The sequence below is a fragment of the Carassius auratus genome, unplaced genomic scaffold, assembly GCF_003368295.1.
Source record: "Carassius auratus strain Wakin unplaced genomic scaffold, ASM336829v1 scaf_tig00002576, whole genome shotgun sequence".
Classification (NCBI taxonomy): Eukaryota; Metazoa; Chordata; class Actinopteri; order Cypriniformes; family Cyprinidae; genus Carassius; species Carassius auratus.
In genome coordinates this window covers 693,221-718,594 of record NW_020523459.1, presented here as the reverse complement: position 1 = coordinate 718,594, position 25,374 = coordinate 693,221, and the positions used below count along the sequence as shown (strand labels likewise).

Below are 25,374 nucleotides of genomic sequence, written 5' to 3'. Positions count from 1 at the left end.
GTCCACAGCACCTGGCTGTCAGGGCTTTCATAAGGCCTTACTTCATTTCAGTTTTTAAAAAGCAAAGCAGTTAGGTCATTCACAACACAAGCGCCTTTTACTGAGTTAGTCATCATTTGACTTTTTAGCGCAAGATTCAAGTAAACAGCAAAAAAAATAAAAAACAAGAAAGACTGGAAACACATAATGTGGCCCCAGCCAAAATTTCTCTCTCTCCATCCACTCTGAATATTCTTGTTGCAGACTGCAAGTGATCTATAACAACTGTTTCCTGTTGCCTCTGTCATCTTTTTTCTTTATATAGGAACCTTGTGAAGTCGGGCGTTGCTTTATGTGTAGATTTAGGAGAGCTAGCAAATCAGTTATATGGAGAAGCGTAGCTATGTGGACCGGCCCTGTTGTAAAGTGCGAACGTGGAGCCAAGAGAAGGCCGTAAATGTCAAGCGCTGCCTGGACAACCGAGTGACCTGGTTCTGATTAGGCTGAGATTGTTTTAGTTACCACTTTCTCCACGGAGATATTGAGCGCACAATCACATACACACACATCACATCCATTTCCATAAGTTCCAGCAATGTGTAACCTCCCACACATGTGTTAGTTCAATAAGAAACACACATGGATGAGACCTGAAGGTTACGTGGGACAGACACGCTCAAAACGCATTCCTCGCTCTGTCACTTACAAATGTGACCTGGAGGTCACCCGGCGTACTTCCCATTTTTCCAGTATTGGTGATGTTCCTGCCTTTGACAGCCAACGGTAGCGTCCCTTAGATATCTTAAAGTGTCTAACGTGATGATATAGTCAAGTTGATTAGCACCCAAATGCACGGAAGGGGTTTCTCATTCATTCTATAAGCACATGCCTGGTTGAAAGAAGAACCAGAGCAGTCTGCCATAATGGGATGTCTTATTTCTCATATTAATGGAACGTTTGACAGTGGAATTAATGCTATGTCAACACTAGAGAAGTATCTTAACATTTACGGGTACATTTGCTGCAGCATGATGAGTATGTTCTCTCTCTCACACACACACACACACGCACATAAAGGGGTGACTCTAGTGGGAAGTTTGGCACAAGCCAAATCCTGGAAAACTCATCTGTGAGACTGTGGTGAGGGCTTAAATGGTGAAATAGTGGGGGGAAATATTTGTGGTTGATGATAAGTCAGCAAACTCAGAGCAAATTGTAAAAAGCTGAAGTCAACATTCATTCTTCAAATTCCTCTCATCCTATTAAAGGGCCGGGACGCATTAGTCTTTCTCCTCTCATACTCTGCTTTCTCGTGAGCTATTAATTATCTATAACTCTTACAGTTTTTTTTTTGTTTTTTTTGTTTTTTTTGGGGGGGGGGGGTACTATTTGAGAAAAGGGAAGGGGATTTTAATAATAAGTTAATTAATTAAAAAAAGTTCTCCTGAAAGGTTTATCTACTTTTTAATGTCTTTTTAGAGGTATTTATCAAATGCAAGTCATAATAATGAAGATTTGCACGTACATATATGTATTAAATACATTAAGCAAAACAAAAACATTATAACAGTTTATTATTATTGATTATTATTATTATTATTATTATTAATAGTATCCTTAACAATACATTGTCAGCATATTTATCAGACTTATTATTTTCACAAAATCGGACTATTCTGGTTGCGCTGTATGTTTTTGAGCCATTAAAAACAAACACACATACTGTATGAGTTATTATTCTTGAATACACTGTGTAACCTTCCCCATGTATGGCTTTAAAAATTCAGACCTGGTGGTCACTGTAGTTATGTTGTGTTATTATTTATGAGCTGCAAGGCTTTCAGCTGTTCTAAGCTGTGGAACAACTGGGTACACTGTATGTTTTTGATCCAAGTGTAGGAACATACAAGTAAATATGGAAAATAATGCAAAATAAACTCCAGAGTATTTAAGCATCGATGTAACCATGCAGATGGTTAACAGAACCAAACCTTTTTCATTTACATCATTTTATCAATTTATTTATTTTAAAGTGAACGGTAATGAATAAGTTTGTAATAATTCTAAATGGTGTCTCCCAAATAACAGTTTTCTAAATTTATGAGTATTATTAAAATAAATACTCAATGAGGTGACCTCAAATTCACTTGCATAGATCCACAGCGCACACACTTGTCTGAGGATCAGAAAAAAAACTGCCTGTGTCGTGGGAAATTGTGTCCTCTTATCATATGCCGACATCTTTTTCTCCAAATATTAACCTGCCAAACTGCTGATTTCAATTTATGCTTTAAGTCTGAGTAAACACCCCAGAGCACTGCGTGGAGATGAGACGACAGAGTTTGTCTGACAGAGAAAAGTTTAATAATGTTCGGTGTTCTTTTAACCTTGCTCTGAGCATGTCTCCATCGGAGTAATCCAACAGCAGCTCGACGGAAACAGGAAGTAGGAATGCTCCAAGCTTACGGATTCGTGACTGTTCTAAAATGCTTGGAAAACAATTTTCAGCCCTGAAGGTCAGATGAATCCTATTGGACTGTCGCCAGGCGTGACAAAAATACAGTAAGTAACAGCACAAAATTATTACTTCCACTCCATTATGTCCATAATGTCTGGCATTCACAAAATACTAGCTTTGTTGAAGAAAATGAGGACATAAAGTGTATTTTAGTGGTATGTGCTCTCAGCATACTGTGCGTCTTGGAATATTTATTAATGTCTGCCAGTTCCTTTTTTTTTGGCCTTTGAACTACAAAAGGTCAAGTTTACTTGACACATGCTCAGCTGGGATGGTGGTGAAATGTTATTCCTGCAAGTTACTGTGGCTGTACGCAGAAGAACTTTACTAGACAAAAAGGCAATGAAAAACAATAAATACACAAAGGTTTTTTTTTTTATCATACTAGCATTCCTTTCTCAAACATCATTACACACAATTCACAAACAGTATAAATATCTAAAATTTACGGCCTTCAATGATTCTAAAGACGAATGGCTCCAACACATAATCCAGATATGTTCGTAAAAGTGAAGTGTTTTCATTCTAAACAATCTGTATTCAGGGGTCCATGTCAAGTTATTAGCCTACAGAAATCCCTGAGCGTACTGTATTATTACACTCGGTTAGTGCTGGATCACTAGAAGAACTCTTCCAGAACCCTGCGCTTTATTAACAACCAGCAATAAAGTGTATAAACTGCACTGTTAGACTTTATAATGTATTTCATAATCCTCAAGGGTAATTCCAGCCAATCAGATTGCAGACCGAATGGGCACTCCACCCCATGGCAGCTTTCTGGCACGATGACACCACTGAACAACAGAGAGGATATAACTGTGCCTACTGGAATGATTTCTGCTCTCCGCTAATGATGGAATAAATGTTTGTGCATTTTTTTTTTTGACCACATGGATGAAGCCAGCGCTCGATTAGACAGCTGATGTGCCCAGACTTGTAAATAAGAAAGTCTAAGGACTGGCAGAAAAGGCCTTATGAATCTGTCTACATTCAATTTGTCCGCTGTATAAATTAAAGGCGTTTTGTGGGACCATATTTAGTTTGTACCGAGAATCGGCTGTAATCTTTCTCGATTATAAAAGAATAATACTTATTCTAATAAAAGACCCACCAGGGAACTTGGCACTGGTTTGGGATCCATATTTATGTTCTATTAAACAGGCAAGTGAACTGGGAGGAGTTAAAAAAAACAGCTCTATTGGTACAAAGACCAGCGTGGTGTCGATCGCCATCCGTCACCTTTAACACTAAATCAACAGTGGATAGAAAGGGTCACGGACATCTAGTCATCTTGCAATGTCCCGCTTTGGGAAGCCAGGGCCCACGCATCCGCTTTAGGCCTTGCGATCAACACCGCCACAAAGAGGATTTTTCTTTGATGAAGCAAACGAGCACTGGGCCAAGAACAGCAAGTGCCACTGCTGAAATGTAAATCAAAAAACCACCCGCGTGCACGGTCACACGCGCTGAGAAGTCTGGAGACGCAGTTGCTGCCGTCTAAAAATGCATGAGTAATTCGGCCCATGTAGATGTGCGGTTAGCTGTGGCATGTCCCCCTGGCACAGGACTATAGCGAGTAGCCCCTTCATCTCAGTACGGAGTCAGGGAGACAGAGCGAGTAGGCAAAACAATCAGATCCATTTCGCATGAAGCAGGAATTCGACCCCTATATCAAAAAGCAAGAGGGAAAAAAGGCTGGAGAGTGTGGGCGCATTTTTATGAGTGATTCTCAAGACATGGTCCAAGCTAAAAATACATTTTATGATGACACATCGGAGCCAATTCTGTTTTTCCTCCGTTAAAGCCCAGGTCCAGAGCACATTTCCTCTTATATTCCAGCGATATTTCAACACTTATTCAATCCAGATCTTTTTTTTTTTTTTTACAGAATTATTGGTTTGAGGGTTGTATTGGCAGGGCGAGGTGACCTTCAAATGAAGGATGTTTCAGGCCGTTTCTTTTGCTGAGTATTACACATCCCACGAGCATAAATAAAACAAAACTGGACATGGCTATGACATCACAGGTGCCATAAATAGTCTAAATTGAAGTTATAATCCAACTAGCGATTAAGGTCGCCAACATCTGAATGTTGTACCTCAGGATTGATTAAGTATGTTGACATTTTATATATTATTTGAAAAACGACAATGGAATGATGCCTAACCATAATGATTGAACATCAGATGCTGTAATCTTCTAAAACCACAGGAGTATCCTTCATCAAACGCTACTCGATTATATTAGAAATGTTTTTCTGACTTTTTCCCGCAGATTATAAATAACTGACTGCATCGTTCTCTCAAAAATAAGCTTGTAAACTCCCAACCAAATTAAGCTGAATCAACAGTCAAGAAGGTCCTCTAGAGACCTGTTTGTGAGAAATGATTCAATGGCTTCCATTACAGCAAGCTGGCTCTCAAAGGCTTTGGTGACTGACACTGAAAAACGTTCACTTGTTAAAGGTTTGCTCAGTGATGTCATCGACCAGGATGAAATAGCACTGCAAATTGATCATGAGGACTTTGTGAATCAATGGAACAAGCTGCAAACATTACAGTTTCCCCACAACGTTAATTTATCCATGCCTTATTCTGATGTCATAGGAGTTCCCCAAAAGATGTGGGCCGCAGTTGAGGAGGATATGTGGGAGTAAGAGCACAACTGCATAGAGATCAAGTGTGTGTAAGTATGAGAGAGAAAGCCCAAAAACAAGGTAAAAAAAGAACAAGAAATGCTCAGGCGAGAGCAGATAATTATGCAGCCCACAACGGTTTACCAGTGATGCAACCACCGACGTAAACTTTTTTTTGTGCAATCAGCCACAGCAACTAAAACAAAGCAATCTTGTGGACAACACAAGTTTACAGGAAGCAATAAAGCTAGTTTTTGTATATAAAGCATCCACCGATAAATCACCTGAATGAGGGTTGTAATACTTTTTAACAGTCAATAATGGCAGCACCACACCACACATCCTGAGACATACTGTACTGTATATCAGCCAGGCAAGCACAGGAAACTTAATCAAGCTACAGGAATTCAACTTGTGAGTACAAATGCCACATTTAACAGAGTGACCAAATGGTGCTGAGTTTGTATATGTGTGTGGGGGTAGATGCATTGCCATAGAAACCTGAAACACTATACCAATGACTCCCTTAAGAGTCAATTACTCATTTTTTCATGAGCTGAATAAACACTTCGACGTGGGAGTTTGTCTGCCTATACTAAGAATTACCTTGTGTGTTTTTTTTAAAAAATAGTTCAGAATGTTTGATTAAATATCATTCAGCTCAGAAATTTGAAATCTGTTGATCCAGTTAAAAAGTATGTGACTATTTACCCATGCACTGCAAATCAGTGGTTGGCATCTCTAGGAGAAAGAAAGCCAAAGAACAATTTAATTAGGCCTGGTAGAGAGATTTTGTCCCATCGGTCAAGTGCTGAGTTCTTAGGATGTTCATCATGTACACATGTGATGCCTTGTCAACTCACTGGTTTGCATGGCCATAACGTTCTCCTGATCTTTCTGAATTGTACAGTACAATGTGAAACTTTATCTTGTATGATAACAAGGCAACAACACTTTGTCTAGATTAGTATATGTGGTCCGGGGGGGGGGGGGGGGGTGTACAGCTAATTAACCCTGTGACATCCCACCAAAACATTTAGCAAAAGCCCATTCCACTCCTTTCAAGTATGCAAATTAGGATGCTCAAATGAGCATATCCCAAACATCAGTGTTCCTTTCTGTCAAATGCATCTGAGAGACATTGAAATGATTCACTTTGGACAGGGGGCGAGTTGTGGACTCAATCTCATAAATGCTGAGACACATGCGAGAAACATTTGGTTTGAGTTTGTCAGGCAAATGTCATAATCAACCCTCTGACTCTCTTTTGTGACAAGGTATGATTACTAATACAAGTCAAATGTGTATAATCATAAACTGGAGTAAGCGGTTAGCTTTGCCAACCCCCACAATCCCACGCCGTTGTAGCATCATCTAAACAGGGTGACCACCCTAGTCCTATACCAGAGAGCCCTGTTTTTGAGGGATGCATGCTCAATTACAACTAACAGAACTTGCAATTAAGAGTGTCACATAAGCACGTACAGCCTATTGAAAAGCATAATCAATAGAGTGTGTTCCTTCCACAGTGGAAATAGCAATGGAAACTGCATTAGGATGCTTCTGTGACTAAATGGATGAGATTACTGAATCAATCTTTATGTTTTGCCTACAATGATCTCCCAATGAAATATCATGGCATTCTCCTTTACTCAGCCTCATGCTGTATGACTGTCGGTCTTTTATTATTAGAACACAGAGGAAGATGTTAGTAAGAATGACATTCTCAGTCACCATTCACTTTCAGGAAGCCTTTACGAAACAAAGATGCAATGACAGGCAACGGCGAGTGAAGCTCAATCCCTAACATATGTTTGTGTTCCACAGACGTAACAAAAAGTCAAGTTTGGAACAATATGAGGGTGAGAATGATAACAAAACATTTGTTTGTGGGTGAACTATACCATTAAGCAGGTAATAATGAATTAATGTAACCTACTTAACGCAATCAAGTATTTTGTCAAGACAAATCGTGCAAAATTAATGCAACTTTGATCAGAAAATTTACTTTTTATTTTTTCGCTTTTTTAAAGGTCTCATTATCCTCTACACATTTAGGCTAACTTAACTTTGCTAAAGACATGATAACTTATAACAATGAGAAGCTGTGTCGAACTGTCAAAATAATTCGGGACAGGACTTGCAGAGTTTTGCTGTTGGGCTTAGACGTTATTGTACTAAATCCATTATTATATGAATAATATTTCACCATATATTGATGTCAGTTTGAAACTGGCAGGCAAGGTTAAGAGCGTATAAACTTTCCCTGAAAGAACAAGATCAACTCTCTTACTAAATTTTCTTTGGCAAACGTAAAATTCTGTGTATGATTTTCAATGTATCTGGCTGCTATGCAAAAGATAATAATTAATAGCCCTACATCCATACAAATTGTATGTTATGTATAATAAATAGTATAATGTTATAATTATAGTATAATTTTAGTATAATGATATATATATATATTTTTTATTATTTATTATAAATTCTCATATATATATATATATATATATATATATATATATATATATATATATATATATATATATATATACCATTAAAGGTTTCCAAAAACTAATGGCTTTTGGCTCTGTTGTGCAGATTGACATTTAGCATCTGTGTTCAAGTAAAAGTTACAGAAACCGTTAGCAGGGATCATTTTAATCCATAAACCAGATTAAGACCTCAAAATCCCGAAAAAAATAAATAAATGTGAAAGTCATAAAATACACCTGTAATGACAAATGTCAGCAGCACATACCCTCTCCAGGTGACATGGTGAAACAGTGAAGTTTGGAGGTGTGATGCGCGTGGAGTTTGAGATCTTCAGATCCGCAGCGCATCTGTATCGAGGCGGGATTCGAGCCACAGCCGTCAGCAGGGACGCGTTTCGGGCAGATGTCTGTTTTACTGCTGAACATGGAGAGAGCGAGCTCGGTGAAATCTGTCTGATGACTGACCATCCCAATAAGCGCTGCAGATTTCTGCATCTGGACCTCTGACTTCCAAGTGTGCATGTCAGTCCCCATACAATAATAGTCCTTATCGTTTCTTGAACCTGTGGGATGAAGGATCACAGCATGAACTTGAACTTCATTTGAAGGAACAAACTCTTACAGCTCTCAGAGGACTCTGAAGCAGCATGGTAAACATATAACCCCAAAAAAAAAAAAAAAAATTATAAAACAGCAAAGCACACTGAACAATTGTTTTTAAATTTTGTAGATGTTTTATTTTTTAACAAAGCCTACCTATTTAAACCCTCCAAAGCAAGAAAGAGAGGAGATTTTGATTGAATGTTGATGACTCTCAACTTCTGCGTCCAACAAGCTGTTATATGTGTTCTTACCGACCGCATCCTCTCTCCTGTTTCAGCTGCAGTTTTATGAGTTTTCTATAACATCAATTCTGAAAACCAAAACACGCGTCCCTGCTTTGACTGACAGCTGAAAGTGCCAATCCATTGCTGAAAGGGGCGGGATCAATCGGGAACAAACTGGATGCATGTTTTGTGAATAGTGAAACTGATCTCGAGCCACTTCAAACTGGGAATGATAATTTGCATTCATACAACTAAAACAGTCCTGTACAACTTCCAAAGATAAAAAAGGTACATCAGAAATGAGATTCGTCATCACGCAGCACCAAATAATGACCTATAGTGCAACAGACAAAAACAAGATCATTAAGAGGACACAGATCAGTAATGAATATTTCATAGGCTAATTATCTGGGGGATGATGTAGCAGTGGCGTAAAAAATATAGCTTTTTTTTTTTTTTTTTATTACTTTCGGTTCAGATAATAAGACTCGCAACGGGAATTGAAATAAAAGTAGCGAGTAGTGAAAGGAAAAAAAATAGAAGAGGTTTGTTGTAAAACATATCAACAGTGACATCTTATGGACATCTTAAGAAACTAACATTAAAACGTCAGTCGAACTAATAATTATAAAGACCATTAATGGAACGTTTTGACATAGCCTAAAATATATATCAATAACAATATGTTATTTATTGGTTGGATTTTTATTTTTATTTTTTTGGTCCACTATGATCCGAATACAACAGCAATCCACCAATAAACAAGCACAGTTTGATTTCTACTATGGTGAATGTGTGCTCATGAATATTAATTAAGTTACGTGACGTTCCAGTAGAGCCAGCTGTTTTCGCTAGTCGCCTGGCGAATCAACAAATCCTTCTATGGTGAAAGCTTATGAATATTAATCATGAATATTAAGTTACAGGAAGGTTACCAAGCAACACCAACATGACCTAATTAATAATAATGAGCAAAACCTTTGCACTAGTTAGATTTGATCCTGGATTTTTGGCGTCATGTAATGTTGTCGAGGTTTGGAGGGCTGTTAGCTTTGCTACAACACAGGCAAAGTTTGATCTCGTTATCGTTCATGTAAGTTAACGTTACAGTTCGCACCACCACGTGTGAACTAATAAATTCTTCTCGCGATGGGGACCGCAGTGGGATATGCACTGAGAAAACTTTTTGTTTATCTATCAGCTGTTGCCATGATATTATTTGCGCTCGCGCAGATGACTCTTTTGAAACTATTGTCATTCGTTTCCCCGGGACTGATGAAGAAAATCCATCTTAAAATGGGAGAAAAGTTTACGATGACCCAAAATCCCAAATTCAAATACGAAGACTGGGGTCCGAGTTTCTTTTCTCTGGCGTTCATTAAAACCGTGCTCTCCGTGAATTGGTGCTCGCTGGGCCTGGAAGCGTTTGAGGGCCACGCGGCTCCAGACACAGCTGTATTCACCCTGGACGGACAGAAGTCGAGCATTCATCGTTTTCTTAAAGGTATTCGGTCTTTAAATAAGTAGTAGTAGTCGTTTTGTTGTTATTACTGGAACAATTAAACCAGTTGTACCAATCTCAAGGTTATATAATAATAAGGTATAATATTAATAATTGGAATAATTCGAGTGAATAGGGGTCCTAATAGTCTTTTCCAATAATATTTATTTTGTGTGTTTGTTTATACTATTAGATAAATTTTTTTTCTGATCAAGTATTGCATTAATAATTACTTTTTAAATCCAATATCAACTTTAACCAGTTAAACAATTCACTGATAGACATGAACCTGCTCTTTCAATTCCTTCACATAAATAGTATAAAACTGTATACATTATTCTTGAACTGACCAAAGTATTTAAAGCGAGGTTGCATTTAAAATCTGTCTTTATATTACATTAAAAGTAACTGTAATTAGATTACAGGAAAATTAAGAGTAATCTCTTACTTAAATTATATTTTATTACTTAATAATACTTTACATCCAACTCGGTTATTGATGCAGTCTTCTTCACAGGGAACCGTCCACTGGTTCTGAGTTTCGGAAGCTGCACATGACCTCCATTTCTCTACAAGCTTGATGAGTTCAAACAACTTGTCAAGGACTTCAGTGATGTGGCAGATTTCCTCGTGGTTTACCTTGCAGAGGCGCATGCGACTGGTAATGACAATTATATTTCAGTTAATTAGAAATTAAGGGCATCTGTGCTTTCAATATGGGTTGATGTTATCTGTGCTTTCAATATGGGTTGTTTTAGATGCTTGGGGCTTTGCAAACAACGTCGACATCAGAGTCCACAAAACTTTGGAGGAGAGACTGGCTGCAGCTCGGACCCTGGTCAAAGAAGATCCCCTCTGCCCTGTGGTAGTGGATGAGATGACCAACATCACTGCCAGCAAATACGGAGCCCTGCCTGAGCGCCTCTATGTCATTCAGACTGGGAAAGTTTTCTATCAGGTGAGCATTTTGCAATGTAGACAAACTGCACAGTGAACACTGTTCAGGAAATACTTCCAAAGTTTCATAACAGCTCTCGTGAGAGCAGTAGAGAGTTGCTAATGAAAGCTTTGGAGCATTTTAACCTTGGCCAGAGGCTTTTACACACACTCTTCCTCTTGCAGTAAGCAATTTCACATGTTTATAGAGGTGAAAGGTTTGGAACGAGTTGAACAGCATGAGGCAAAGAGTTTTATAGACACTTGGATCTGTTCTTTTACTTTTGTTGGAGTTTTGATTGACATTTTCTTGAATAGTCTAAATATATTCATCAGGAAGTCAACAGTATGGAAGGATTTTCACACACATTTTTATTCTTCCTAACAGGGTGGCATCGGACCTTGGGGGTACAACCCTGAAGAGGTTCGAAAAGTTCTGGAGAAAATTAAATAGAGAGAAAAATATATATATGTGTTCTATTCATGGTTGCATTTATATATTTGCACTTTTCTGAAATTCTAGAGCCTGAACAAATTTTATGAGTCCTTGTGTTTGCTTGTGACAGATACAGATGAAACCAGCTGGTCTCTGTACCTCGATGTTTTAAACACAAGGGGATGTAAAATAAGTAGGTGACAGTATCTTTAGCATACATTTTTTAATGGAATATATATGTACATTTTTTTTAATAAACATTTCATATATATTTTTTACTTCAATGTAAATGCATAATGATCATACAGTACCAGTGTTGTATTCAAAGACCGTATAAATATCCATCAGCAGAGATTGTGAAGGGCATCTGTGCTTTTAAGATTTCTTTCTGAACTTGTGACTGTAAATGATGTTACTAGGGTAAAACTATGTGAACTGTAAACTGATAATTCTGTCATTTGTTGAGCACAGATTTCACTAAATATACAGAGTTTTCAACAACTATTCAAATAAACAATAATATTTATCATATCTTATTCAGTGTGTGTCATTATATAAGTCATGGCAGCTTTACTTCATATTAATGGTGTGTGCTTGTCCTTCAGTGAAAAGCATATCTTGAACTGCTCTTTTGACCATGCTTGACCTGACAGATACTTCCAATAACCTCTGTTAAGCTGCACAGTTTGTATAACAAAGAAATGATAACAATGTAATTTTTTTGTCATTTTTAGTAACAATAAACCTGGTTCTCATTTGGACAATGCTAATCTAGACGCAAGTACAGAATCTGATGTCATCTACTATGGAATACACTTACATAATACATTACAAATGCATGTTTTTTTCATAACCCTTGCACATTATTTAAGAAAGAATTTGTTAAACTAGTAACAGATGGAGAGGTCAAATGAGAAGATGGGAGATCAAATCAAATGTAAAAGCAAAAGATGTGCTGGTTCTTGGACTTCTACCTGTTTTACCTTTAATTTACTTAGAATTTAATTGAAGTCTGAATTTAAGATATTCATGAATGATAAACAACTCAGTTTCTGTTCCTTAGCCTCAAGAACCTTAACCTTATGACTGCATTTGTACTTTGGACTCATGTTGTATTTGGCAGTGGGTTCCTCACAGAGTTGCAGACTCTATAGATTGATTCAAAGACATAGTCTTGACACCAGACTCTGCTTTCATTCATTTGAAAGAGCTGCTAGCTCTTAAACATTTTTCTTAAGGGTTTCTTAAAGGGTACAACTGGATTACTTAAGCAGCTAAATATGAATGTGAAGCATTTAATAGGCCTTAAAATGCCTTACAGGTGCTGGTCATACAATCAGAATATAATCAACAAGTTGATTTATTTCACTAATTCTATTCAAAAAGTAAAACTTGTATATTATATTCATTACACACAGACTGATATATTTCAAATGTTTATTTCTTTTAATTTTGATGTTTATAACTGACAGCTATGGAAAATCCCAAATTCAGTATCTCAGAAAATTAGAATATTGTGAAAAGGTTCAATATTGAAGACACCTGGTGCCACACTCTCATCAGCTAATTAACTCAAAACACCTGCAAAGCCTTTAAATGGTCTCTCAGTCTAGTTCTGTAGGCTACACAATCATGGGGAAAACTGCTGACTTGACAGTTGTCCAAAAGACGACCATTGACACCTTGCACAAGGAGGGCAAGACACAAAAGGTTATGGCAAAAGAGGCTGGCTGTTCAGAGCTCTGTGTCCAAGCAAATTCTAATTATATGACCAGCACCTGTAGTGTCACAGTTATATGCAGTGAATGATTTATTTACATCATTTTGTTATCATGACCTTTGATTTCCATCATAATTATGATGACAGTTCTGTCACAAGATCAAGCAGCCAAAAGAGTAGTCAACTTAAAACTTACCAAGTGTCCAGGAAATTACCGTATCACAAGTGGACAGAATTAGTTGTAGTTAGACTATAGCTAATAGTTAATCTTTCTGTAAATAAAAGATAGCAGAAAAAAAAAACAGCAAACCAGAGGAAACCCATTAGCCTAGATGGGGTGGGGGCTTCAAATATTTTTGGGGTCATTAGAGGGCCTTAGAGTCAAAACAGTTGAAAACATCTAGTCTAGTGCATTTACTTTGAAAAACAATGGAAAACATTTTCTGTGGGAACAGTCCCTAATACCACTTGAGAGTTTCTGAGAAAGAAAAAGACTCTTAAAGGGATAGTTCACCCAAAAATGAAAATTTGATTTTTTTTCTGCTTACCTCCAGGGCATCCGAGATGTAGGTGACTTTGTTTCTTCAGTAGAACACAAATTATGATTTTTAGCTTCAGCCGTTGCAGGCTCTCAGTCAAACAATGCATGGCAAATGGTAACAATCTATGACATAGAAAAAACATGCACAGACAAAACCAATTTAAACTCTGCGGCTCGTGATTATACATTGATGTGTAAAGACACAAAACGATCGGTCTGTGCAAGAAACTGTAAAAAAATTAAAATAAATCAAAAACTTTACATGAATTGTACCATGAGTAAAAACAGACAGAGGCTTGGGACAATTTGGGAACAACTTTATCTTACATCGAAACTGGTTCACTGATTTAAAGAGAATGATTTACATGGAATTCAAATGGCTGGATCTTGGCCCTCTGGAGAGATGCTACCCTAAAAGAAGTTGGGGAACATCAACAGCTTTACATCATTTTTCCAAAGTTAAAATCATTTCACATTGAGCTTTCCCTTTTCTCTTAAAAAGCGATTCACTGGAAACCAAAGGTAGGCTGAAACGCTGCTTTCCTGTTTGAATTGGTATGAATGACTGAAAAACAAGACGAAAATCCTCAAAGGAGCCAAATAATTTAGTAGTCAACATAGAAAAAAAGCCTATTCAGCCCACAGTTAAAAGTATGATGCACAAGCTAACAAGAGCAGTGCAAAACAGCTACTAAAATGTAAAACAATGACCAAATGTCTGTATAAATACAATAAGTTACCATTCTAACTGTAGAATGACTTTGATGTCGCTCAAATGAAACCAAATACAACAAATTCAAACACACTAGAGTCTGGCTTACAAAAGCAACATCCTTACAGGATGATACCTTTGAACCAACATCAAACCATTTCAGAGCTAAAACAAGTCACGTGGGAGGGAATTTTATATATATATATATATATATATATATATATATATAAAGAAAAACATGACATGGGAGTCTTTAACCATCACAAATTCATCATGTCAATGAAACCCAACAATGGCTGAACTTTTTGCAGGGAGACCCATCCAGACGTGTAATCCAGTCAGTCGCCTGAGGAGCTCTGAGAAGGTCTCATAGGTAGTATGTTTGTCAGGGTCAGCATCTGAGAGGATCAGCGAATCATTCAGTCTTTCACCAAAGATTGAGACAGCAGTTAAATTTCAGTAAAATAAGAGAACATGAAATCAGTGCAGAAAACAAACAAAGTCATCTTCATGACGGAACCCGTCAATGCAGTTATTCCTTAAAAGCAGCTGCTTATAATGCTTGAAGACAAAAATGACGGTGTACAAGTAAAATACAACTGCGAGTCTTTCCCCGTTCAGAAAAGACAGAATTCTCTCACCGCTTGACGCATTTCACTGGAGAAAAATAAAAACAGGTCATTGAAAGGCAATAAAATATTCACAGAATTCAAGGCCACGTATGAGAGTTCAGTGTCAAAAAGTCGGAGCAAGTTTCGTACGTGTAAACCATGCTGAAGTTTGACATGGATGTTGGATTTCGAGAAAGAGCGAACTGCGATTATTCCTCTTCGGCACAAAATGTACACACATCCAGCGATTAAGTCAGCAGTAATCATACTTTTCTTCTTGATGAGAGATGGCCTCTGAGGGGAGCAAGAAAACTAAAAATCCAGGAGCACTGAGTCACACGTAGATCTTCCGATCTGAGAGAGGAGAAAAGGTTTGCTAGCCATTAAAAACAAAACAAAAATAGAAAGTAACAACAAAAATCGTTCTGATATTGCATGAGACCACTTGTGAGGACGCAGGACAGTCCCACCCAATTCCATTTCCTGTACATGTACTCTGTCTATGTCATCGATGGCCAACTGTGAGTTTCCAGAATGGAGCAAACAGACTGGCATCAGACGCTCATGGTCATGGAAGGAGAATACTGCTGTAAAGACAGAAAGAAACAAACAAGTTAATACACTTGACAGGAAAAGCACAAACACACTTTACTCCAATTGAATGGTTGTGTTGCATTGTGCCATCACACCATTTTTACAGTAGGACAAAAAGAGAGCCGTGCATGGTAATGGCACATTGTTAAGCTACATAGCTCGCTAGCAGTTTCAAAACATCTCTTTGAAAAATTTTTTTGCTTAAAACTGAGATTTTAAGTGGATACATTTTAGTAGGCATTTTTTTATTTTGATTGAATAATTAAAAAAAAATAAAGTTTACCTTTCATGATTTAATTGTTCGCTCACAAACCCGTTTGGGAAACCCTGTTGTAATATATAACATAAATGGATGTAAAAGTTGATGAATCTTACATTCTCATTCTGGAAGGAGTGAAGGTAGCTGCCTCCTACATCTTCATCTCTAGGAGTCCCGGGAGGATTGCTCATGCCACTCATGTTGTTAGGAGAATTCTGATGATGAGATTTGAAAATTAGTTGGCAAGTTTTCATATAGGATGTGAAATAAGTAGTGGATAAGAGTGCTGCAGAGATGATGTATTTATTTATTGGCAACCTGTATGTTAGCGTCACCCTAGCCCCCCCCCCCCCCCCCCCCCCCCAAAAAAAATAATTTCAATAGCTTTTGGATTATTACAGAAAATAAGCTCTGTGTTTATATTCATGATTCTCTCTCTGATTCTTTTTTTTAATCTTTATTATGATAACCTTTACATATGAACACAACTTTGAAGCCTAAATACAATTGGCAATAGTAAAAAGCTAAAGTTAGGCTGTAAACAAACTATACCACAGCATGACTTCAAAGTAAATACCATAAGCTCTAAAATCTCTGTAGTACCATTTAGCCACTCATAAGCAACTGCTTTAAAATAAAAATAATAATAAGTGTGGTATTGCTGATGTGTTAATTGAATCAAACATGAAAATATCCTGTGTTTGTGTTATCCACAGATCTCATTTCAGGCATTTAACCAAAAACCCACTGACTTCAGGATGATGGAACCGGAAGTGCAAAAATGCTTACTCATTTCCATGTTTTTGGACCCATTCCTGCAGCACTGTATTAAATATTCTTGAAATACATCTAATTGTGACCACAACCAAATATAATGGTGGTGGTCTTGAAATACTATTAGAAAGATTATAATCACTTTTGGAAGTCCATCCAGGTCTCCTGAACCTATAAAGGCAGAAGATTAAAAAAATGTTTTCAAATAAATAGAAGTTTTTATTGTGTTAAATTTCAAATATAAATACATTAGCATTACCTCCGTTCATATGCATGGGGTCCATTCCTGCCATGGCCCCTAAGGGTCCCTCAGAACCTGGACCTATGGGAAACTGGACAAAATCAGCAGAATTAAAAAAAAAATGTTCTGACATCAGACAGTAATGATGAAAAAGGGTAACAAACACAGCCAAGGCCACTTCTGCTGCACTAATGTAATACACTAAGCACTTTCTGAATGGTGTGCCTCTGAGACATGAGTCAGCAGGCCTGTCTCTTACACTGTTGCGGCCTCCACCTCCTGAGTTGATCATGGTGTACAGGTTTTCACTGGAGTTGTTGGAGTCTGAGGGTGAGAGAGGTTTCATTAATGGGATGGAAATCTCTGCATGATCAGTTTAACAATCAATATTCTGCTTTAGGCAAAGCGTGGGGTAATTCTGACATCTATGGAAATCAGAGTTAAACCAAATCCAATAGAGAAGGTTCTGAAAGACTCTCAGCTGAATTACAGAGTGTTTTCCAAAGTGACTGTGGTAAACAGACCTGCTGGACTAGGAACAATTCCAGGTGTTCCTGGAGGCCCCCCTCCTTGTGGACCCTGGAGAAACCAATGGATTACAGCTTTAAAGTCATACTCCAAAGTCTTTATAAATTATTATTGTAATAAAATGTACAGTAGATTAGGAACTTTTTTCTTTTCTTTTTTTTTTTACCCCATAGGCACCAGGAGATGGTGATGAATATGGCATCTAAACCAAAACAAACGGAAATATGTTTGGGCATGTAGCATTTCATTATAGTAATGAATGTAATTATGGTTATAAAATACTTAAAATTAGTTAGAACAATTCAGTTAGACTCACATTGTTGGCATTTGGATTTGGCCATGGTGGTCTGCCATTTCCAGGGCCCCTATAAAACAAAATAATGTGTAAGAGAATTTAGTTTCCATGTAATCCGTCATTTACATCATTAACTACCGTTCCAAAATTTGGAGTTGGTAAGATTTTTTTTTTCTTTTTTGAAAGAAGTCTCTAATGCTCACAAGGGCTGCAATTATTGGACAATAATACAGTAAAAACAATAATATTATAAAATATTATTACAATTTAAAATATTACAACAGAAAAGGTGCTTTAAAGCATCATTACTCCAGTCTTCAGTGTCTCATGATCATTTGCTAATTTGGTGCTCAAGATACATTTTTTATTACTATCATCAATACAACAAAACAGTCATGCTGTTTATTATTTTGATAAATTTTTTAGGATTCTTTACTGAATAAAAAGTTCAAAAGAACAGCATTTATTGAAAAAAAAAAACTTCTGTAACATTATAAATGTCTTTACTGGCACTTCTGATCAATTTAGAGTGTCCTTGCTGATCAAAAATATGAATGTTATTGAAATATTACTGACCCCAAACATTTGAATGGTAATCTGTATTGCCACAAAAGGTCTTACATGTTCACTCCAGGCATGCCAGGACCCATTGAGTTGTGTGGTGGTCTCATCCCTCCTCCAAAACCCTGGGGGCCGGGGCCCATGGGACCCATTCCTCTAGGAACATTCATCCGCTGCATCGGTCCTTGAAATGGGGAAAGGAAAAGTCAAATCAGTTTAGGCTGTGTGCAGCTTTCTATTTGTTTGAAAACTTGATATATATACACTAATAACTCAGCTCACCCTGTAGTCTAGGATCCATGTTTGGTAGCATTGGCTGGGCGGCTGGAACACCACCGGGGGGCTGGAAAAGTGTCAAATTATTTATTTTATTATTATTATTATTATTATTTCATTGGACATTTTAATTAAAGCTATGAAGGCTGACATCAAGACCACGGTGATGAACTCACCTGATTTCCCATTCTGATGGGGGGTCGTGGTCCCCCACCAAAGCGAGGTGACATGAAAGGCTGCAACACAAATCAACCTGTCAGAAATCTGTAACACTCACATTATGTCTGAATCTAATGAAGTTGCAAAGAAGCCTGCAAGAACACGGGGGAACCACAGCTAAGCAGAGCAGGCTAACAGAAAGACAGCATGAGAAACAAAACACAGAGGGCAGAATCAGTCAAATGAAAGAGTCCGTGAATAGACAGGAGCCACTACCTGACCGTGGGGTCCCATCATGCTGTTAGGGGGAGGAGGAGCGTGAGGGGAGGCCTGGGAGCCGGGAGGGCCCTAAGAAAGTGAAGACACCACACGAGCGGAGAGCAGCAGTGAGGGAAAGGTAGCAAGTGATAAAGAGAGCAATGGAGAGACAAGAAAAAGAAAAAAGAGAGAGACGTTAGGCTATTTAAAGAGCTGGAAAGAGAACACCAGCACAGAACACACTGAGAATCAGAAGTGACTGGTGGTGAACAGCTAAACTCACACTGAAAGAGCAAAGCATTATGGGTAAATTAATCAAACAAATGAATCAACAGGTGAACAAAAAGGATCGGCAAGAGCACTATTTAACATTTATGAAGAATTCAAAGGAGCAACAGAATTTATATAGAGAAAGCCAACACTGGAGCCGACACGGAGTAGTGAAAGCGGTCCAATCATTTCCTGTTTTTAATTAAGGTTAGAAAAAAAAAACTAGGTATTGTAACGATTCACTCAACTTACGATGCAATATTTTATGATAATGGTTTCATGATACAATTTTTTATATATATACAAAATCACTTAGAAATAAGTAAGTGTCTTTACTATTTCTCAGACAAAAGGCTGCATCTTCTCTACGTGAGAATGCAACTGTACTGTCTGACAGTATAAAGTATGTTTTCCCAATATAATCATGTTGTATTAAATATTTATTTCTATACATTTAAAATATTAAAATGTAAAACTATATATACTAAACTAGCCAATAATAATAATAATAATAATAATAATAATAAATGTATAATACTGTCAAAAAATATAACGGTATATTACAAGTATAATAAATGCATTTCAATAAATTTAAATAGATGTAAATAAAAGAAAATCTATAAATAGAATGTTATATAAAATATGTAATTATCTCTAAATAGTAATATTTTTTAATAATAGCTATTTTTTTGTATGTATATATATATATATATATATATATTATTTTTTTTTATTTTTTTTTAGGGATAAAGCATGCATAAACTTAATATACACAAACTTAAAAGCAAAAACACAAAAACAATATTTAAAAAACATTTAAAAACTATATATACACATACATTTAATAATAATTGTTATAATAACAACAACAACAATAATAATAATAAATATTTATAACACTTAGTATAAAAATTAAAAAAATAAACAGCTTTTTTAAATCATGAGAAACATGTATTCAATGTGATTGGTAGTCTATCCAGTGTTTGGATCAGTGACATCTTAAAAATATCTCACAAGAGCTGAGGTTTAGAAAGGGGGTGATGATCTAACCTGGAAGAATCCAGGGGGCATGGGTCCACCAGGCATGCCATCTCCTGGTGGCATGTTCCCAAGAACAGGACTGGGGGCTGCTGCGGCACTCTGTGGGCACAGATCATTAAAAAAAAAAAACACACACATTAGATGGGGGAAAAACACTTGTATTTCTTAAGCACTGATTTTTCCCCCCCTAGGAAAACAGATTTATTCTGTAAGTACAAAATGCAGCTAAATGCATTCTAGCACTTATAAATATGTGCTCTAACAGCAAGCAATAAAGCCAACAGCATAGCCACAACTGACTGGTGTAAAATCCAATTTTAAGGTCTACAAAACCAAGAGGAAAAAAAATAGGTTTCAGAGTACAACTGGGATTTGATCATGCATATAATGGCAGTGGAAAAAAAACACAGTGTGGTCTGCTGCCTGTCACACTTCAGCCTGAGTTAACAGAGCAAGGCTTTTCAGAGAGCACTGTGAAATACCACAGGAAAGAGGTAAAAAAGAAAGAAGAGCAGCTGACCCTGATGAAGCAACACAGATCAGAACCAGCCAATGGGAATGGGAGTCGGACTGAGACTGATCCACAACAATGGAACAGCTACGCTTTTCATTCAGACTACTCAAGTTCCAAGGGCCAAGACGACTTTTTATTTTTTTAAATCAACACACACAAAAAAAAATCACATTCTTAATAATAGATATTTTCTGGACATATTCACATTCAGTGATGTTATACTTAACTAAAAAAAAAAGAAAGAAAAATAATTAAATAGTCTTCATTTATAAATTAAATATATTTATTACAAGAAAAAAAAAATATAAATGTATAAATAGAAGTTTAAGTGTCTAAATAGAAATATATATTTTAAAAAACTAAAAAAGTCAAACACACAAAAAAAATACTAAAACTTTTGCTAAAAGTAAAATAAAAACTGAAAATATTAAAGTAAAACCCAATTCAAAACATTAATAAATACTATAATAGTATATAATTGTAGTGCATGTTATTCTAAAGAAAACTAACGTTTGAAGTAAAAATCACTTGCTCCATTTCCAAAATGACTTTTCTGTTTTGGCTGATGTCACCAAGGCTGCCATTTCCTGTTTCAAAGGTTGGCAATCCAACAAAATGAAAGGACATTCTGAAACCGAACGCCTACTTTTCATGATCCAATCAACTCTCAATGTTTAAAATCAATTTTTGCTGAATGTCTTGTTTCACTCCGAAAATCATATTTTATCAGAAGTGAAATGGGTGGGAATATCATTTTATGTCGCCTTAGGATTAGCTCAAATAGTTAATATACCCAAGGAAAATCTTTTGAGGATGAGTTAAGCCTGCAGGGAAAACGTTCTGGTTGTGCTACCCTCATGACAGCCCTCCATCAGCAATCTAACAACATTATATCACTAAAATGAAATAACTAAACAGTCCTTCTCCGCACAGCTCCTCCATCCTGCACGCTCCAAGTTCGCTTCCATGCTCCTCGTTCCATCGGTCTCTTCCCTCCCTTTCAATCTGTCTACCGACAGACTCCATGACAGCCATCAATCACTCTCCATCCCCACCGCAGCCCGAGGGGGAGTGTTTCCCCTGACACAGCATGAAGACAACATGGCCACTGTTTAAAGAGGGCGCAGCCTCCTCCCCCACCCTCTGGAGAATAAAAGAGCACAGACCTGACGCCACGGTCCCGAACACAGCTGGGCACAAAAGGCAGGAGACTGCGGCGATCGCACAGTGACGTCAAAACATAATGCCCTGTAACACTCCTGAAGATCCAGCTACGCTGAACATGCAGCTAATATTCGAATGAAGGATAATGTTACATCTCTCCCCGTCCAGCAGCATCCTTTCAGATTAGGATGTCTAGACAGAGGAGCAAGGGTTTGATTTTTAGACTTGCTGCATATGACCTCCGACCTGTGGCCCCTTACTAAATCTTGCGGCTAGACAGCCATATATTATTGGTAGGAGGCTAAAGCTGGAGATTCTGGCCTAAGAGTCGCACATTCATTCCCATTTAAGTTGTTAGGAAAACTCATAAAACTGAGATTTAGAGATGCTACATTTGCGATTCAGTTTTAAAAAGTGCCACACAAAGATCAATAATAAGAGCTGTCCCGACTTCAATCTTTGGTCACGTAGACCTTGATTTCCAATCAGCCAGACATCACGTACATGACAAAGCCGATCATCCGAGACTCATACCATCTTTGACTAGAAGCGGTGAAGATTCCACGGAAAACCCTGCTGACATCATTGCTATTGTAGGGGTGATTACTACATCCTTCACATTTCCTTATTATAAAACACAGAGGCTCTTCTAGAGTCTGCAGGATTCTCAGGCACATGAATGCATTCGACATAGATTATGGAAACAGTCTGAGCTTTTCTGTACTCACATAGTCGTGGAAAGCCTTGGCCTCGCTTGAATGTTCGCACGTGTCTCTCCTCTCAGGAGCTGCACAGTAGAGGTCCCAAAAGACACTGGGGTAAAGAAAAAAGTGGTCAAATAAGCCCAATGCAGCCTAAAGTAATGGTTCTTGCAAAAATGATAGCATCATTTACTCATCCTCACATCATTTCAAACCACTACGACTTTTGCTTCAGTGGAATGAATAAAAGGAGATTTTGTTGGGAAGTTTTCGTGGCAACAACAATGAACCATATACAATGTGAGAGCTGTCTGTGGTTTCAGTCCGTTTCTTGCAACATATGGGTTCAAATAATCAAAAGAAAACAGTGCACAAATTTTATAATACTTTTGCATACTTTTTGAAGCATGAAAGCTTTAGTCCCCATTAACTGCATGTAAAAGAGTAAACAGTCATACAGGTTTGCAGTGACATGAAGCTGAGTAAATATTGACAGAATTTTCATTTATTCATCAACTACTCCTTTTAATATTATAAAAAGACTACCAGTAAATAAACTCAAAATACTCACCACCACCAGGAATGTAGGAACCCCGGAGGGTCTCCCAGTGTGATGTTCTTTTCCCATCGGATCTAAAATAAAACAGAAAATGATCAAATCTTTTTAAAAATACAGTCTATAGGTGCATAGGAAATACCTTTTCAGTTTTAATGTTTGCAACGGTCAAAAAATTGTGAAAGTATTCGGATTCTTACTTCTGACAGGAAAGTCTGTGCTGACTTCTGAGCACCAATGTGTAACAAATACTCATACACATACAAAGCTAACCTGCAATAAGACAGAGAGAATACAATATTAAGTTAATAAAGCAACAACTAATTACATAAAGGGCATAATATGATTGGGGAGGACAAATTCAAGAAATCAATATTGTGTCACACTCCTCTCTGATTTATCCTTAAACAGTATTTATAGTTCAAATGAATGCATTATCCAAAGAAAACAATCATTATATTAAACACAAAATTATTATAATTATCAATAATTTACATAATTAATTAATTCATTAATTTTTATTATTTATAAATCCCGCATTGAGCAAGGCTGCATCTCAAGAACATGCAAAATGCATAAAAACTAAACAAAAGACGGCACCCACTCCCCTCCAAGCCTGGCGTCTGAGGCGAAATGAAACAAGGAACACTGAAGCGCCCGTCCCGCATACAGAAACTATTTCAAATGGCTACATTGAATTTGGGTGATTTAAAAAGGCATGGTTTTTATTCTTGATCACATCATAATATACGGAGGCGAAAGCTCTGTGCCGTAGGGGGACCCCAGAATGGCGCACGGACGGGGACTTTCGATTCGGCGCTCTAATGAAGCCTATAGCAGCAGCATACGCTCCATATGCAGCCGTGCCTATACTGCCCTAACAATAGGCTACCTCCAACACAATAACACACGCACGACGGGCGATGTTCAAAAGACCTTACTTTTCCCGAGCTTGACCATCCGATGGCACGACGGAGCTTTTGCCTTTAGGAAACATGTTTTTATTTTGTGCACGGGAGAGTTGCCCGCGTTCGCTTTTCCTCTATTTTCGACAATTCATCTGTCACTGCTCCAGGTTCGACTGCACAAACTAAACACACTGACGCCTTCTCAACCAACCTTGACCACTGGGGCGTGAGGAGGGGGGGGTGGGTTGTTTTGTTTGATTGACAAGGCCAATTGACCAATGACAGGGCGCCATTTCTCTTGCGTGTGCATTGTAGTGACGTATGCCCGGTGACAAAATAGTTCCTTCCTCCAATTTCCTGTGATTCTTTAAAGATGGGTTGCATTAAGCGCTCCACATTAATTAGCCCTGTATTTGTTTACTGTGTTCCCTTTATGGGTTCCGTGCTATAATACAAAAACTTAATAAATTGCAACTCTTATATATTATTATGGTTTGGAAATGATTTAAATAGTCTTTATTAATTACAAATAATAATAATAATAATAATTGTAACTAAAACATACTATTAGGCATAGTTTCTTATTTATTTGCGTTTATATTTACCTCTAAAGTTATTTGTAAACAATGCACTTTTCATCAGCGAGAGTATCGCACTCTTTGCAATAAATTTAGAAATGGAATGAATTTAGATTTAGAAATGCTTTTAAAGTAATTACATAGGGTAAGAAAACATGTTTTTGCTATGGGTTGTTAAGGGTTTCTTAAGCAAATTCTTAAATTAACTAAAACCCTAAGCAGATTATTTTTTGTTACTTAATTATTATTATTTTTTCCACACTAATTCCATTAGCGCAGAGTTGACCTTGTGTAATGGAATCAGCCTACCTTAAAAAAAAACTTTCTGGGCGGCACTGGAAATTCATTGGGCTTATGGAAACAGTCGAGCGCAATGTGGACACTTTTGTTTGACTGGGAATATGAATTGTCTGTTTGTTTATTTATTTTCATATATCTTGCAAAGATACATCACGCAGACGTTGTTTCTTTCTTCGCACATCTATTCATGTAAGTTTGCTTATTACTTTCTTGCCTGCCCAAGCAGTATTTCAGTTCTGACGCACGTGACTCTTGGAATGTTACAGAATAACCTGCTGTGCAAACTTTAGAAACACCTCATCATCGGTTTTACATAAAAATCAGCAAAAAATCATAAACGTTATGTTCTTGTAAAATATCGTTGTACTGTCTTCTTTCCTTTATTAGAAAATATATATTAAGATGCATAACCAATAACTAACTTTTAACAACTTTACGTAGTCTTATAACTTCTTATAAAACCTGCACTGCAATTTATTACAATGA

General features: G+C 37.2%; 2 protein-coding genes and 1 pseudogene across 7 annotated transcripts in view; 1 reads left to right on the top strand and 2 right to left on the bottom strand.

The window, feature by feature from the left end:
- The window catches only part of glis1b (GLIS family zinc finger 1b), a 70,260-nt gene extending 61,703 nt beyond the window's left edge, over nt 1–8,557 (bottom strand). For 2 of the 3 annotated variants that reach the window (XM_026242964.1, XM_026242966.1), the window contains exons 1-2: nt 8,384–8,555; nt 7,894–8,190 (exon numbers count right to left, since the gene is read on the bottom strand). In XM_026242964.1, coding sequence (XP_026098749.1) covers nt 7,894–8,161 — 268 coding nt within the window. In that variant the 5' untranslated portion in view covers nt 8,162–8,190; nt 8,384–8,555. Of the gene's footprint in view, nt 1–7,893; nt 8,191–8,383 lie in introns of all 3 variants that reach the window. The other variant, XM_026242965.1, reaches the window with a different exon arrangement.
- Nucleotides 8,558–9,431: 874 nt separating this feature from the next.
- LOC113069871 (type I iodothyronine deiodinase-like) lies at nt 9,432–11,861 on the top strand (annotated as a pseudogene).
- A 2,028-nt stretch (nt 11,862–13,889) lies between these two features.
- On the bottom strand, nt 13,890–24,240 carry ssbp3b (single stranded DNA binding protein 3b). Of its 4 annotated transcripts, none has more exons than XM_026242960.1 (17): nt 24,044–24,239; nt 23,303–23,375; nt 23,118–23,179; nt 22,574–22,658; nt 20,177–20,266; nt 18,875–18,946; nt 18,616–18,675; nt 18,446–18,506; nt 18,224–18,347; nt 17,624–17,672; nt 17,474–17,509; nt 17,304–17,358; nt 17,039–17,103; nt 16,798–16,870; nt 16,681–16,709; nt 15,881–15,979; nt 13,890–15,495 (listed from the first exon to the last, which is right to left on the bottom strand). In XM_026242960.1, the coding sequence occupies exons 1-17, from the start codon at nt 24,097–24,099 to the stop codon at nt 15,466–15,468; spliced, it is 1,119 nt and encodes a 372-aa protein (XP_026098745.1). In that variant the 5' UTR covers nt 24,100–24,239; the 3' UTR covers nt 13,890–15,465. The 4 variants fall into 4 exon arrangements, with proteins under 4 accessions (XP_026098745.1, XP_026098744.1, XP_026098747.1 ...); XM_026242959.1 differs by having other exon boundaries at nt 13,890–15,498; nt 24,044–24,238; XM_026242962.1 differs by lacking the exon at nt 18,875–18,946 and having other exon boundaries at nt 24,044–24,240.
- Nucleotides 24,241–25,374: the final 1,134 nt, after the last annotated feature.